This window comes from Diplotaxodon limnothrissa, linkage group LG23 (assembly GCF_057381915.1).
Source record: "Diplotaxodon limnothrissa isolate DT_005_m linkage group LG23, D_limnothrissa_male_GT1.1, whole genome shotgun sequence".
NCBI lineage: Eukaryota > Metazoa > Chordata > Actinopteri > Cichliformes > Cichlidae > Diplotaxodon > Diplotaxodon limnothrissa.
Window position 1 is genome coordinate 2,258,551 of NC_140617.1, and position 16,860 is coordinate 2,275,410.

Below are 16,860 nucleotides of genomic sequence, written 5' to 3' on the forward strand. Positions count from 1 at the left end.
AGATTGAAGTATCTTTTTACAATAATGACCATTTTACATTCTGAAGGATTCATTTGTATTGAAATGACCTCGTCTGACTGTCTGCATAAGTAAGGAGGTAAAAAAGTCTTTATCAGCCAAACCTTGTAGGGAAACAGCGCCCCTTAGTGGGCCGAATGAAACAGGAAGTGATCGAAATCACGGTTTCTACACATGGAAAAACTGGAGCGAAAGACGCTTTGTGTCACCGTGCAGTGTTTGGTTTGTTTGCCTGAGCTGCAGCCGATCCTGCGTTAGCGCGGCTGTTTCCGGCACGGCTGGTTGCTCCAGTCTGTCTTCATTTTATCGCAGGGCTGCAGCTGCACTTGGCTCACATTTACTGAACTTTAAGCCCAGTCCAAAGGTTCCCCCACGCTGTCACTGAAGTTTACTGCGTCTGAGCATCAGCGGGCAAATTGCTGTCTTGAACTGCAGGACGTTTGAGGGGTTTTATTCTTCTTCTTTTTGTTTAAAGTCCTTGAAAGCTCTCAGATGGATTCCGCACGGCAAACTGTCCTGTCTGTACACCAGAGGATAGTCGACAATGGAGGTATGATGTTGATTATTTTCCCACATGTGTGTTACGCTTTTATTGCTTTTTCTTTTTGCATCCCTGTGTCTCGTGTGGTTGTTGGGCAGATTTTCAGTGTAAAAGGAAACCTTGTCTTAGTCTGTTGAATGAGTGGGAAGATGCAGATGTGCTCCAGAGCTCGGCTTCACAGTGACTGCTCTGTGGTTTTTGCCACATGACTGTCTGAATGAGCGTGACACTTTTTATCTTGTTATTGTCTTGTTACAATTATCTTTGTAATAGGCATAGAGGAGCAGCAGGCATCCAAGCTCACTCACCAAGAATGTTTATGGAGAAAACTAGTTGCTTAGCTGCTTGTTCATAAATGCTTGAAAACAGCACATGTACATGTACACTCACTGGTGCTCCTGTTCAACCTTATTTGTTAGAGAAATATTTAATCAGCCAATCACATGGCACATGACATTGTTATATTTGCCACACAACTGTATTTACATTTGATAGAGAATGGACCAAAAAAAAGAAGAAAGTATCCAGTGAGCAGCAGGTCTCTGGCTGAAAAATGCCTTGTTGGTGTCAAAGGTCAGAGGATAGGAAGGCAACTGTAACTCAAAAACAAAAAATAAAAATCCCTTGGAGCAGATGGGCGCCACGCCTGTCAGCTAAGAACGGGAAGTTACAGTTTGCACGCTGAACAACAGAAGACTGGAAAAATGCTGCCTGTACTGATGAATCTGAAACATGCATGAATACCATGGATGCATCCGTCCTTGTATCAACAGTTCATACTGTTGGAGGTGGTGTAATGGTGTGTGGGGGTCAGTGTTGGTCAAGTTACTTGAAAAAAGTAATTAGTAACTAATTACTGATTACTCCCCCAAAAAAGTAATCCTGTTACTTTACTGATTACTTATTTTCAAAAGTAATTAATTACTTAGGTTGTAAATCGTGTTTTTAAAAAGTAACTGAGTAGGTGATAAAGCGATAGATCTTTCAGCCCAATTCTACTTTTTCTACATAATCCATCATACAAAATGTAATCAAATGGAAAAGTCTCTTTTTAAAACTTGTTTTATTAGTTTTAATCTTTTAACTTTATGCATCAAGCAAAAATTTAATTATCTGCAACATTCTCTGACTGGAAGAAATTAGTTTAACATTTAAACCTATTTTCTGCACATTCCAGCTCATAAAATAAAATATTTTTGTGTTTACACTCAGTCTTTCAAATAGATGCAAGTAAAACACAGCAGAAAATAAATAAAGTCAAAGACTCAGCGGCCCTGTTGCTCTATTTTCACCTGTAAAGCAGGAGTGGGGTAGGCGGAGGTTTACCCTGGTGCAGGTGTGCCGCGGTCAGTGGAAGAATCCGTGAGTTTCTCTGTGAGTTTCCCATTACGTCATAGCTACTCGGTGCTTGTTTGGAAGTTTAGGGGTTTTTTTCGCTGTAAAAAGAAGTTTTCTTCCCACGCACAGCGGACACTAATGTTTTTGTCACTTTTTATGGAATCAAACTCAAAGTAAGGTCAGTACTTCCACGCTTTAAACGCTGCACGCTCATACTCTCTCTGCACTTGATATATGATCCACTGTTGATCTGCACACAGCTGTTGTCACTAACGTCGCACTCGCTTACGTCACTGTCATGAGACGTTCTTGCAAAGAAATCACGGTTTTAGTAACGCAGTAACGCAGCGTTCCTACGGGAAAGTAAGGGTAATCTAATTACCGTTTTTGCGATAGTAATCCCTTACTTTACCCGTTACTTTAAAAAGTAATCAGATTACATGCCCATCTCTGGTGGGGGTATTTTCATGGTCCCTTAGTACCAAGTGATCATTGTTTAAACAGGTCGCTGTGCTCAAAGGGCCTTCACAGTCACCAGATGTCACGAGAGCACCTTTGTGGTGGGTTGGGAGAATGCAAGCGGCTGTGTGATGCTGTCATGTCAACATGGACCAAAATCTCTGAAGAAGGTTTGCAGCACCTTGTTGAAATCTGTGTTATGAAGAATTGAGGCAAAAGGTGGCCCAGCACTGTACCTAATCAAGTGGCCGGGGAGTGCATATTAACTAAGTTACAGCAAGGTTCACTTTTTTGCATTTCCTGAGCAGCCTTGAGACAAAAACCACATCTCAGGAATCATTGGTGAGAAATTCGTGAGATCACAGCAGCTCCAATCATTATTTTACTTTGGATCTTTCCTTTAACACATTTGTTCATTTTTAAATTAAACCTAACCTGCAATTCCTGCTGTCCAGACAAGAGAACGGACCCCTGGCTGTTGGTCTACTCCCCAGTCCCGGTGACGCTCATCTTCCTGCTTTATCTGTTTGTAATCTGGGCCGGCCCTCGTCTGATGAAGCACAGGGAACCCTTTGAGCTCAAAGTGGTCCTCATTGTTTACAACTTCGCCATGGTTGGCCTGTCTGTGTATATGTGCCATGAGGTGTGTTTAAGCTGCTTCTTTGTTCTGTTATAACAGGGAAACTAATTAACCAACCAGCTTATGAGCAAAGCAATGATGTGTTTGAACAGTGGCACAATGTCTCTGTACTTGCATCTGTGCACCAACCTAATGAATTCAAATATAGAGTTCAGCTGTGATTGAAGAGAAGATTTATAGATTCAGTTCAAAGGGTACTGAGACCCGTGTCCAATCTGTGCTTTGCAGGTTGGGTTCAGGTCAGGAAGAGATTATAGCGCTATAGGCATCAGACTACTACATGCTCTTTTTATCAGCAGTAACATCATCAATAAACACCAGTGAACCAGTTTAACTCGCGGTCGTACATGTTTTTGTCACAACATCCCCTCCAACATGTTTGGCTGATAATGTGGTGTGTTTTGGATCTTGAATCCTTCTTTTCTTCCTCTCTTTCTGCTAAACGTTCGTCTTAGTTTTGTCTGTCCAACGAATCTTGTTCCAGAACTAGTCTGTCTAGATGTTTGTAGCAAAGCCTCATCTGTCTTTACTATTGTTGGGTTCAATTTAATTCAATTCAATTCAATTCAATTTTATTTATATAGCGCCAAATCACAACAAAAGTCGCCTCAAGGCGCTTCATAGATACAGAGAAAAACCCAACAATCATGTGACCCCCTATGAGCAGCACTTTGGCGACAGTGGGAAGGAAAAACTCCCTTTTAACAGGAAGAAACCTCCAGCAGAACCAGGCTCAGGGAGGGGCGGGGCCATCTGCTGTGACCGGTTGGGGTGAGAGAAGGAAGACAGGATAAAGACATGCTGTGGAAGAGAGACAGAGGTTAATAACAGATATGATTCAATGCAGAGAGGTCTGTTAATACATAGTGAGTGAGAAAGGTGACTGGAAAGGAAAAACGCAATGCATCATGGGAATCCCAGGCAGCCTACGTCTATTGCAGCATAACTAAGGGAGGATTCAGGGTCACCTGGTCCAGCCCTAACTATATGCTTTAGCAAAAAGGAAAGTTTGAAGCCTAATCTTAAAGTAGAGATAGTGTCTGTCTCCTGAATCCAAACTGGAAGCTGGTTCCACAGAAGAGGGGCCTGAAAACTGAAGGCTCTGCCTCCCATTCTACTTTTAAATACTCTAGGAACAACAAGTAGGCCTGCAGAGCGAGAGCGAAGTGCTCTAATAGGGTGATATGGTACTACAAGGTCATTAAGATAAGATGGGGCCTGATTATTTAAGACCTTGTATGTGAGGAGCAGGATTTTGAATTCAATTCTGGATTTAACAGGAAGCCAAAACAGGAGAAATCTGCTCTCTTTCTAGTCCCTGTCAGGACTCTTGCTGCAGCATTTTGGATTAACTGAAGACTTTTCAGGGAGTTTTTAGGACATCCTGATAATAATGAATTGCAGTCGTCCAGCCTGGAAGTAATAAACGCATGGTTCACGAGAAAGACGCTGTAATTTTAAGATTAGACTCAAAACGTTACTTTTTGATGAAGCTTGTAGTTGGGGTTAGATCAGGTGACCCTGAACGATCCTCACTCACGCTGCTGTTGTCTCAGACGGCTGCAGTACTTCATGTGATGCACTGAGCGCTTCTTCACCACTCCCCTCTTTTCTCTGCCCACGTGTCTTTACACGACTGCAGCGTGTCATTCAGTTTTTGTCCTCTCTTCCTTGGTCTGTGTTTGTACTGTCTCCACATGCGCTGCCCCACCCTGAGCCTGCTTTAGGCTTCTTCCTGTTAAAGGGAGTTTTTTTTAGGTTTTTTTGTTTTTTGTTCTGTGCTTACTCAGCGGGTGTCACTTGATTGTTGGGTTTTACCTTAAAAACAGTGATCACATCATATTAGAACAAACAATGACAAGAAGAGTGGACACAGAGGAGAATATAGATAACAATAACGGAAACACATCAATACAGTAATACAGTATTCGATATGAGCCAGTATCACAGAGAGCAGGAATGTAGTCGCTGCTGTCTGTTAATGATGTGCGGATATGTCTACAGTTCTGTATATTAACATTTACAGTTTTCACTACTTTTTAAACGTGTTTTTAAAGGATAATTTCGAGTCTAGTAGCACTCCCAAATTCATAAATTCCTCAACATGAATTAGTTCTTGTTATTCGGGTATTGTCATTTTCATATTGGTCATAAAAAATGAGGATGTGAGCCAAACGTCGTCGGCTATCGGACTACTTAAAAAACAGAGGAACATGTTTAAAAAAATCTATTTGTTCTTCTTGAAGTGCTACTGCAATATCCTCATTAACCTCTTTAACTACAGCTGGAAATCTTAGTGTCAATAACCTCAATTTTCTAATCCTTGAAAATCCATTGTGGTGGTGAACAGATGCAAACTTTCCAAATACTTTGATAAACCTGACTGCATGACCCAAAGCACACATGTTAAAATACTTCTGTACAGTATTTAATTTATTAATAACTGTGTTTTAGAAAGTCTCGTTTCATGAGATATGTGAAGATGAATAACTGCCTGATTATTTTCAGTTCCTTGTTACATCCTGGCTCCTTAACTACAGCTTGCTGTGTCAGCCTGTAGATTACAGCACCAGTCCGCTGGCAATGAGGGTAAGAAAGTTATGCATTGAGTATATTTTGTGGTTTGTTTGTTGTGTGTGTGTCTGTTGAGAAGTTTGATGCATATCATACATACCTGACAAACAGTTTATACAGAAGTTACACTTTTTCCCCAGATGGCCAGAGTGTGCTGGTGGTTTTTCTTCTCTAAGGTCATAGAGCTCAGTGACACGGTATGTATCTACACAGCCCAACCTAAGCTGATGCACTCTTTCCTGATCCTGTGTCACAGCAGCATCGCCTCCGTACCAACTTCTAAACCTTCCCTTTAAATGTTGCTTGTATCTCCTGATTGTTTTCCATCCACTCCACCCTGCTCTTCTCCACCTCTTCACCTTTTCTTCATCCTCCATCACCTTTTCTGCTCTATCAGCCTGTCCATTGCCACTGGAAGCGGGAAAAGCTCAGAGTGTAACTGAACCTTCATCTTAAACCCATCTGTCACTCTCAGGATCAATGCTGAGACCCTCTTTGGAGGGTCCGCCACATTAGGTGCTGTTCAAAAACAACGAGATTAAAAAATGTTGTAAATGTTTGTTGGCCCGTAGACATTTTCAAAGAATAGAACAGCAGGTGGGGATGCAGTCGAGCAGACAATCGTTGCTGTAAGGCTAAAGCAGAGCGTGGGGTTCAAGTCCACACTGTCACCATTTTTTTAAAGACTAGCAAGTGGGAGCATAGAGAAATTTTTTGCATATGCGATGGATTGATCTTAACATAAGCTCCAGGAATATATCATTCCACGTTGCTACTGTTGCTGACTGTAAGTTTTTGTTTCTGGCAGAGAAAGGTGAGGATGTTCCAAAGCTTAAAACGATTAACATTGTGCTCTTCATCACATACGTCTCTGCTACTCTCAGTGTCCTCATGCAGTACAGCTCTTCTTTTGCGACAGTCTTGTATGCACCTAATACCCCAAAGGCACAGTCGTAGTCTTAGGAATTTCCTTCTCTTTTTTCCAGTAATCATACAATGTCTCACTTTCCAAGTAAACCTCGCAGCTCCTCTTACACGTGTCCATTCTATCTGGACCAACCGGCTTTGCGTTTTCTTTCAATACTCACTGCTGCCCTGACTCTATGATTTAACTTTCTCTCATTTGCTCTTATTTTCTTTATTCTTCATCCCTGAAAATTACTCCTTTTGATTTTACCCATCTGTCACCTCTCAGTATGTTTCAGTATTTATGCTTCCTGTTCAGTTCCTTTCCTTCTAGCCCTTAGTACAGGCACTTTTCTCCTTCCTTATGCTGTGGTGTCTGTGTCTGCTAAAGCTGCGAAGAAGAAAAAATACTTTTGTCTGGTGCTTTATTCAAGGAATAGATCACCATAGCAACTAGCACCTCATGTTTGATATGTCATATCTTTTCTTTCCTCACATATGATGTAGCTACAGATGGGGATCATTCACGTTAGGCGACTGCATAAACTTCAATTCAATTCAATTTTATTTATATAGCGCCAAATCACAACAAAAGTCGCCTCAAGGCGCTTCATAGATACAGAGAAAAACCCAACAATCATATGACCCCCTATGAGCAAGCACTTTGGCGACAGTGGGAAGGAAAAACTCCCTTTTAACAGGAAGAAACCTCCGGCAGAACCAGGCTCAGGGAGGGGCGGGTCCATCTGCTGTGACCGGTTGGGGTGAGAGAAGGAAGACAGGATAAAGACATGCTGTGGAAGAGAGACAGAGGTTAATAACAGATATGATTCAATGCAGAGAGGTCTGTTAATACATAGTGAGTGAGAAAGGTGACTGGTGACTGCATTGCATATACATTGCTAGCTGTAGCTCTTTGCTCATTTCTCTGTGTACAGCTCCTGATCATCCTGCGGAAGAAGAACAATCAGCTGACGTTCCTTCATGTTTACCATCACAGTACGATGATCTTCAACTGGTGGTCGGGAGTAAAGTATGTGGCAGGTGGACAGTGTGAGTATTCTCATACTGAAATATTTTGTCCTCAGATTTGTGACCTCATTCCCCCAAACAACCATAAAGTCCACTAAGAGTAAAATTAGCTCCACTGCTTTAACTAGCTTCTCCCTTTAGGGGTCGCCACAGTGGCTCATCTACCTCCACCTCCCCGATCTCTGGCATCCTTCTCTGTCACACTAGTCCTCTTAGTGGTCTTCCTCGTTCCCGCTTGCCTAACAGCTCCATCTCCATAATCCTTTTTCAAATATATATTTAAACCAGCTTTTCTGTGTGGAAAACCTTTTTCTGTTGTTTCCTGCAGCGTTCTTCGTCGGCCTGATCAACACCTTTGTCCACGTTATAATGTACTCTTACTATGGCCTGGCTGCACTCGGCCCTCACATGCAGAAATACCTGTGGTGGAAACGGTACCTGACATCTCTGCAGCTGGTGAGCGTCTCCAGCTCTGTAGTGAGATATTCAAAAATGTGCGCACCAGCATGTTCGAATCATTAAACCGATCTGAACTGTGTCGCCTCTCCAGGTGCAGTTTGTCCTGATCGTTGTGCACACAGCGTACAACCTGTTCGCAGATTGCAACTACCCTGATGCCATGAATGCTGTGGTGGTTGGTTACTGCATCACCCTCATCATCCTCTTCAGTAACTTTTATTATCAGAGCTACCTCAGGAAGACGAAGAAGCAGAAATGAGACGCCGTGATGAGGCAACACACAGCTGAAACACAACGGTTTAAAAAAAAAAAAAAAAAATACAGACACTAATATATATATATATATATATATATATATATATATATATATATAGGCATTATACATGATGTACATTAAAGGTTTATTTTTTGAAAAAATAAATCTGCAGTACTTCGCAGCAACCACTGGAGGGCGCAACAAGTCCACAGTGTGAAAGTTTTTCTCAGGGTGCTCAACACACAACTAGCTCTGGGGACTGACATTGCACAATATTTCGGGCTATAAATGCATTGGTGTGTTGCATTTGTTACGTAGTTGTCTTTATAAAAACAAACAATATAATAAACACAGAACAAATGTGAGCACCTGAAGAATCTGTCATTTATATTGTTTTTTAAAAAAGAGACACTGCGTGATGATTCAGTTATTTATTTCTTAAACTGAGGAATGACAAACATTCAAATGATTGCTGTAAACAAACTGTACATTTTATACATATAATAATAATTATAATAAAGTAGGATGGTTTCTCTGCCCAAACCCTCCTCCCAAGATAAATCCAAAAGCCAAAAAAAACAAAAAACTACTTAACAAGAGAAATGCAAACTTTTTTTCCCCACTGATAAAACTTCACTGCAAAACGTTATATTCTCCTCTACACGTCAGTGTGGAGCAGACGTGTAGCTTACCGAGAAAAAAAACAAAGAGGAGGAGAGGAGAGGTTTGTGGTGTTAAAATGAGATGTTGTATGTAGAAGCTCGAGCTGATTGTACTGTCTGTGTGCAGGTTTTAATGTCAATGTCATTTAATAACATTTAATTCAATTCAGTTTTATTTATATAGCGCCAACAGCTGTTGCCTCGAGGCGCATTACAGACTAAAACCTGCACCATCAACAACATCATTTATTTGCCGATCGTGCCCAGCAGTTTGCAGCCTGGTAACTTGGACCTTTATCCCAACAGGATTTTTGTTTTTCAGTCTGAATGCCAATTAGCATTAGCATGAATTAGAACGAATTTAAAGACTGCAGGAAGTTTCCATAATAGAAATAGAAATATCTGACTGTTTTCATGATGGGGTGCCCCATTATCAGACTATTCAAACACTGGTGTCCTTTTTTCAAACCTTTTTGTAGTCTCGTGCTTATTTTAGTGTTATTACTTGTACATTGGCCTTTGAAGTTATTCATGTTGTACAAAAGAAGTCAGTATTTGTTTGCTTGAACTGATCAAAGCAGATGCAGCTGAGTAGGCGCAATCATAAGAAGACAGTTTAATGTTTTAAGGAGTCATGAGGGAAAAAAAAAGGTTGGGAAACACTACCATTGTTTTTGCCACTGAAGCCATTTCCATTCAGTGTCACAGTTGCATTTACATTATATTTAGCCTTATTTTTTCCACTTTATTGGTTTCTATCTTGCACTTAAGTCAGAATAACCCACTTACAATGTGATCTTTGTTCTGTTTTTGGAAAAATGAAACCAGAACTGAAGAAAAAAAAGATCTAAGCGTGTGAGGATGCATGAGGAAGGACCGCGGAGTAGTGTGGTGAAGCCTGTCTTGCTCCGGTGTTCCTTTATGTCTCTGTGTAGATGGAGGACATGTGGCTCAAGCTACGGTCAAAGCTGCCCACCTGGAAGAAAATGCTATCCTCTGGGCTGGATAAGAACTGGCAACCGCCGCCTCCCTGCAGCTCCTGGGTCAAGCTGAAGCCTGGAACAGATGCAGGGAAGAACAGTTTGTTTAATATGCTGATTAAATGGTGATACTTGCAGCTCAGCCTGTACACAGGCTAAGAGGACAATCATCCTCACCCGCAGAGCCGGTGTTGCTCGTCGACATGTGGAAGCCATTGGGCTGATGTGAAGTGTAGGTGTGAGAATCTCCCGGGACGTGGACGCCACCGACTGTCTGCTCCATCCTGTAGGAGTCTCCGAAATGGAAGCAGCTCTGGAAGCTGCCTTGGTATTCTAAGAAATGTTGGAGAATCATAGAGGGAGAGAGAAAAATAGAAGCTGGACTTCATCAGTTGCCATTACAGAGGGACTGTTTCCACTGTCACTAAGCGCCCGGTCCATCCGGCTGAAACGTAATATGGTTAAGTTATGACAATGCTATATTTGTGTTTGTGCTAACACTGCCAGGCTACACGGTATGTAGCATTTGTCCCCATCGTCTGAGTTTGTGATCCAGAACAACCGCAGGAGTCATGATAATGGGAAAGCAGCCCTTCCTGGAGCGCATTTACGCAACTGGCTGACCACAGCGTGGTTTGAGAGACGTCCATGTGTAGATCTTTACAGTGAAAACAGTGTTTAAGGCATTAGGAAAAATGCTCGGGAGTGACAGCTGAACCTGCCATGTTAGGACGCTGAGAGACGGCCGAATACACGAGCCAGCATTTTGTTGGCTAATTCAGCACGAGGAAAAGGCTTCCGGCATGTGGTTTTCCCCACTCTGTCTCTACGACTCGAATCTCTCGGGGTCCTAAAAACGGTCCGACAGAGCTGCGGGGCTGTATCGGCGCGCTAAGAGACAACTTCCTCTCTCTTTTATGTGGCAGTGAGTGCTGCAGCTTTTGGAAGAGGAGCTGAGTTGGGTTCAGATTGTAATTATCTTCAGGTGATCTGTTCCTATCGTAGGAAATCATAGAGTTACTGAATCACCTGCCACAGGAACCATTTTAGGATATTAAATTGAAACATGCAGGAAGTGATTCAAATTCAAGCCAAAACAGATTTCCTGAAAGAAGTTAAGCTGCATTCTGCATTGAGTGTCGGGGTTAGCCTTACCGTCGCTGGCAGGCTGATGCTGGTGATAGTGAGGGTAAAGCTTGTGGTGAGGGTGGACATGCTGTTTCTCCAGTGGAGGAGGCGATGTCCCCGCTGTCTTCATCCCAGGAGACAGGAGGGAACCCGACACCCTGAAGCAGACACGGAGAAACTAGGAATAAAAAGCTCTCAATTTAAAGTCATTCCTTTCTTGACAGCCTCAGTAGTTTCTCAATAAAATGCTTCATGCACTGTGACGTCCCAATCAAAGCCGGAGCTGCATGCCGGCCTGCTAACCACATGATCCAACAAACCCAGCGGAGCAGTCAGTGATCCTGCACACACATAGAAGAAGAAACAGTCCAGGCATGTGGAAACTTGGGCTCCCCACACGTAATCTTCCTCCTACCGCATATTATGATCTTAAGTCAACAAACAGCAGAGTGTGCGTTGAAGCGAACACACACCAGTTGCTGGTTTGGTGGTCCTAGTCTTAAAAGTCTAAAAATAACAAATATAACTTTGCTAAATATATGCTGGGAGATTACTGCAAGTTACCCTTAATGACCTTAATGACCTTCAGCATCGTATGAGCTGGCGTGGACACTCTGCGTCCGCATGCTGACTTTCAGATGCCTCCAACACAATGGCGATTTAGTCTCCTCATAAAACACTAGGGCTGCCACGATTAGGCGACTAGTCACGATTACGTTGACGATTTTGATAGTCGACTAATCTGATTTAATAGTCGACGCGTCGTTTGAAGCTTTGTAAGATCCCAAAAGACGCAGGAATAAGTAGCAGGATTTAAGAGTGTAATAACGGACTGAAACAGAAGAAGGCAGCACTACATGTACAAGGATGCCAGCTGCCGTTAAACCCCGAAGAAGAAGCTGTGTCCCAGAATTCATAGCGCAGCCCAGCTCAGTTTCCAACAATGGCGGCAGCTAGTTAGTTTTAATATTACTCTTATTATTCTTTCTGGGTCACAAAATAAACATTTAACATATTTTCAGGCGAGAATGTAGCTGTGTAAACCTCAAATATCTGCTCAGTTTATCAGGACACCACATATTTTCAAAAGCGCTCCGACGTTTTCGGAGACGTCTGTTACCCACTAGCTCGATAGCTAGCCGGGAGCTAGGCTCACTAGAGCCGTGAGAACACCGGACTCCCGGCAAATCGTTTTCAAACCCACCGCTGTCTTTCGCTACTCAGGTTAAACATGATATATGAGTCACTTAGATAACTTAACAATGTTATTGTTTGGCTTTTTTTAGTATTTTATTTGTTCCTGAGTAAATCGGTTTGGATGAGATTAAAGTTATAGTTTTTACACAGCTGAATAAACAGACAGCTGATTATCAGAAGTGTGAGATGCTCCAGAATTTACTCCAGTGTCCTGTTATATTTTAGATAGCAAGGAGTTTATTAAACTTCACTGAAACAATCTGCAAATTTCATTACAATTTAATAAACTATCATCTTGTCTTTATTTTTAGTTAGCACATACCTTAAACACTTAAAGCTGTAAGCTAATGATAGTTATATAAGACCAGATGCTGCTGGTGCAATAAGCTGTACGTTTTACGTTCAATGGATGATGATCTGAGTAGTCGACTATCAAAATAATCGTTTGTGGCAGCCCTATAAAACACACAACCAACAGTGTGCTGAGGCTACCGCACTGACCTTTATTCCACTAAAGTTAGGTTTGGTTGTTTATTGTTAAGGACAAACTGAGGAGCGAGAGCAGACAGAAAAACATGCTTATTCGTTCTTTCGTTGACTCGAAATGGAAAACACATCGACCACCATCCCAAAATTTAAATGGCTGCAACACTTTTTTAATCAATAAAACCGACCAAAATATAAAACAAATGAAAGAAGCCAAGGGTGAAACAAACGATACGTGACTTGTTCATTATTGATGTTTGGAGGTGCTGGAAGGCAGACTCCACCTCCAGACTAATGGTTTCCCCGTTTTCAGACAGCTTTAGTTTTATATCCAAAGTAACGCTGGCAAAAAAGTGAATGATTATTCCTTTACTGTAAAGGCCACATCAGGCCAAGCTTAAACAAACAGGAGGAAAAAAGTGGATTTAATGTATGCCTTCATCACATCATGGTAATAAATGCATCCAGAAGCAGTAAGAACCAGGTCTGGTATTTATTCAGACACTTGCCTGGATGTTAAAGTTTACACAAAACTCAAAATGAGCGATTTAACGACTTAATGTTGTACACTTGACATTAACTTAATGAAACAGAAAGCTGGTCCAAATCCAGACTGATGGACAACAGACCTGCTTTTAAAAAATGGAGCTGCCCAGTCGCCTCCCCAAATATTCAGCAGCTACTTATTACTGCATATCAGGAATGCCAACACATAAACTGCTGCTGTGTTACTATGTGCGCTGTGCTGCAGGGGCATATGGTTTGTGCTAAGCGCTATATGACTGTGATGACAGAGAGCTGCTGGAGGCAGCTGAGCCCAGAGATGACTGCTCATTGCTGGCCTGGCTGGAGCCTGCTATATGACCTACTGCTCCATGCACGAGGGGCGTCCCACCCAGCACTCAGTAGCTGGCAGAGGCTTCGTGCGGGGCATTTGGCAGAGAGCACCGATCAAGAGGAGACGGTAAACGATGTCAAGCGAAAGTGCAAAAACTTGGAAGGCTTTCTTGCTGAATTATTTAACATTTTATTTAGCCGTACATCGCTTCAGGCTCCGCTGCTTCTACATTTATCACGGTGCTCATCATAAAACTGGATCCAGAAAATACAGTTTGGCTTCGGTTCTGTAAGAAAGGTCGTGTTGTTGCTCCTATCTGTTCACCTGTGTCATAAATGTAAAAACAGTTCCCACGAATTCTGGTTGAAAAACAGACCCTGAAGCGAGTGAACATGAAAGGAACCATGCTTACTTTTACTTACCTTGATTCCTCTTTATTTTACGAGGAGAATAAAGCACGTTTGTTTTATTTGTCAGAAAATGGCAATGCAGATATAGGTTTTATACAGAAAGAATACTGAGCTTATGAAAGTGATTCTTTTTACATCTTAGCTCACTAATTAAACTCTAATAACACAACAACTGAACTGCTTTTATATCCTTTGATGCGTCACTCAGGTAGATGTTTGTAATGTAAAGGACTACATACTATATAGCCACTTTTAGTATTGTAAAAACTTTCTCAAAAACTCACCTTGAAACCTTGAAATACAAGTTCAAATCGAGGTGGCAGGATTGCTGATTATTACTGTTTAAGGCTTTAAGGTGCCTTCTCCTTGCTGCCCTTGCCTTTGGAGCCCATCAGCACAAACCTGACGGTGCTTGTGTGACACCTTGTGTGACTCCAGCCCTGGAGAAGCTAGCGCTGCGAGCCTGGCTAATCCATGTGCTGGCACGGCGCCGCTGCGTGGCCATGTGTTCCTGCAGAGAGCACCATTCCCCCAGGAGCTGCTGTCAGCACAAACTCAGGAAACAGTTATACTGTTCATATTTTTACAAGCTGCCTCTATGTGTAGCTAAAGTGAATCATAAGCTAATCACTGCCAGCTGCCTCAGGCATTGCTCTAGCTTGCTAGCCACTCAAGCTCAAGGTATGAGGGGAATCTTTCATATGCCACATTAATCTCTCCCTGAAATTCACCTTCACTGACCATCCTGCACTCCTCTGCTTTTCCCGGTCACCCCACCTCTGTCCTAATGTAAGGACAGAGGGATTTGACCCCTGACCTTATTATTTCTGAAGCTAGAATAGGAGGGGATAGTAAGCTGAGGCTTTGATATTTCTTTTACAAAGAAGGAATTTGAAGATTTCAAAAATGCTCACATACTGATGAATAACGTAAACTTTGACCTGTGCTGGAAAAAGTTTACTTATAGAGATGGGAAATCGTTGCTCATTTCAGATCAGAGGCTTTTTTAACTTGACTGGATGGTTTGTGATTCAGAGGAATGAGGTAGGTGACTAAACTCTGCCGTTTGAAATGCTACCAGGAGATCAGAGGGACATTCAAACCTGGGCTGTTTGAAGCCGCCCTGAAGTCATAAAATTGTTTGTACTCAGGTATGCGGGCATGGACGTCATCTCCGCTAGCCTGCAGCTATTGTCCAGAAACATTACAGCTCATCTTAATAAAGATAAGCTACCCGTGAAGTCTTGGCTCCCTGCATGGAGGCATGATGGGATGGAAAGTAACATGAAGATTCATGAACAGTGCTGATCTGCTCCTCGTTCATCTTCCTTCACCTGCAGCTAACTGTCCCACTAGGGAGCGGGAATAAGACCCTGTTCTCCACAGGCCCTGCAAACTCCCCAAAACACCCTTCGCCTCCCCTCTCGTCTCCCCCCACTTTTTTGCAGCCGACCATTAAGCCCCTCTGATGGATGACAGGGGCTTCTTTGGCACAGATCGGTGGGAACGCTTCTGTTTCTGGTTAGCAAACTAAAACAGTGTTTGAGAGACAGACAACAGCATCCTGGTTAAAGCTAAGCTAAAGCTAAGCCAGCCCCGAAGGCCCCAGCCTCCGTTAGTCCCAGAAAGATATCTGCCCCAAACTGAGCAGATCCACCTTTAATCACTATAGTCTCCTACTCTGAGGAATTCTTACTGTAAATCATCTGAATCTTTTCTCCCAGTTAACTGTTTGTGTAGTCGGGTTAATTGAAGGCAACACATTATTAACTGAGGCCCGCAAAATGAGTGACTGACCACATACTGCCCATGAGCGACTACCTCAAAAATGCTTTTGTTTGGGTTTTGAGACTGACACTCATTTTCTGGCTGGTTGGAGAACGATAATGGCTGGAAGAAAGACAGTGTAGAGTTACAAGCCATGAACGTGCCCCTTCCAGAGCGGGAACTCTTAATGTAGCTCTGTGCCGACTGTGCTGCCACTCTAATCCAATTAGCCTGCGTCAATCACTGCCGAGGTATCAAACCGCCTCAGACTAATATTTGCAGAGGGGCTCTAATATCAATACGCAGGTAAAGGCTGCAGCTCCCCACCCCCTCTGCAATTATATAACCACACTCGGGTGAAGCAGTGAATGACAACATTTACCACCCGTCTCTCTGTGCTCGGAGGCCGCCGTGGTCGAACAACCGTTTCTGTGAGAGGGGCCCTGCGCGCACACTTGTGCCGCAGTGATTGCTAGGTGTATTTTAACTGGCATATCTTAATATTAGCTTCAGAAAAATGACACTGGTATTTACAAAGTAAAAGGAGTCTAAATGGCCCATTTGAGCCAGGGTAAACACATTTAGCCGTGAGGTCAGAGGCTGCCACACCGGAGGAAGGTTAGTTTGATAATTTTGTCAAAATGTTTAATGTCCTGCTAAACCGTTTGGGGAAAAACAAATGCAGTGCTGATATTGACTTTGGCAACAGCCTGTATACTTAAGGCTTTAAACATGTAAATCAAACGCTCCATCTTCAGGCAAATGCAAGCAGACATTGCTGCAGGTCTGACGCCTCGCCCCCGCCCTCCGTCTATACCGTGTGATCAACAGATAGAGCTCTACAGCATGTGCCTTCGTGAAAGCTCTTTTAGGTCATCTCGAGCTGCTGAAATGTGCAAATTTGGGAATTGCTGTCGTTTTAATGCAATGCTGTCATCACGTTACTCGAGTTAAGTTGGGGACGCAAAGATGTGCATGAAAAGGGAGCTACGTCATTGGACCACATGGGGCACTATCACCAAGCTGCACCGGCATGTTCCTCATCAAGTACGGACAGGAGCAGACGCAGTCCGACTCTCACTTCCAATATGTCGCCCTGCCTGTGCAGCCGAGTATCCCCTCACAAAGTCCTTTTCACTTTCCATGCCTGTGCTCGCACTGCTAATTGT

General features: G+C 42.8%; 2 protein-coding genes across 2 annotated transcripts in view; one reads left to right on the forward strand and one right to left on the reverse strand.

The window, feature by feature from the left end:
* Positions 1–435: 435 nt before the first annotated feature.
* On the forward strand, positions 436–8,583 carry elovl8b (ELOVL fatty acid elongase 8b). The gene is made up of 7 exons (XM_085348920.1): positions 436–568; positions 2,812–2,999; positions 5,505–5,585; positions 5,711–5,767; positions 7,415–7,529; positions 7,837–7,964; positions 8,059–8,583. The coding sequence occupies exons 1-7, from the start codon at positions 511–513 to the stop codon at positions 8,224–8,226; spliced, it is 795 nt and encodes a 264-aa protein (XP_085205046.1). The 5' UTR covers positions 436–510; the 3' UTR covers positions 8,227–8,583.
* Positions 8,584–9,767: 1,184 nt separating this feature from the next.
* glis1b (GLIS family zinc finger 1b) overlaps positions 9,768–16,860 on the reverse strand; it is a 75,622-nt gene continuing 68,529 nt past the window's right edge. Inside the window, exons 9-11 of the mRNA XM_085348919.1 lie at positions 11,021–11,151; positions 10,043–10,198; positions 9,768–9,941 (exon numbers count right to left, since the gene is read on the reverse strand). Of these exons, the coding sequence (XP_085205045.1) occupies positions 9,805–9,941; positions 10,043–10,198; positions 11,021–11,151 (424 nt within the window). The 3' untranslated portion in view covers positions 9,768–9,804. The remainder of the gene's footprint in view (positions 9,942–10,042; positions 10,199–11,020; positions 11,152–16,860) is intronic.

Bases quoted from the DNA above. Each gene is read 5' to 3' on its own strand.
- elovl8b (XM_085348920.1), top strand. From the start codon at position 511: ATGGATTCCGCACGGCAAACTGTCCTGTCTGTACACCAGAGGATAGTC. The intron at 3,000-5,504 runs GTGTGTTTAAGC...GATTATTTTCAG, and splicing joins CTGTGTATATGTGCCATGAG to TTCCTTGTTACATCCTGGCT. The intron at 5,586-5,710 runs GTAAGAAAGTTA...CTTTTTCCCCAG, and splicing joins CCAGTCCGCTGGCAATGAGG to ATGGCCAGAGTGTGCTGGTG.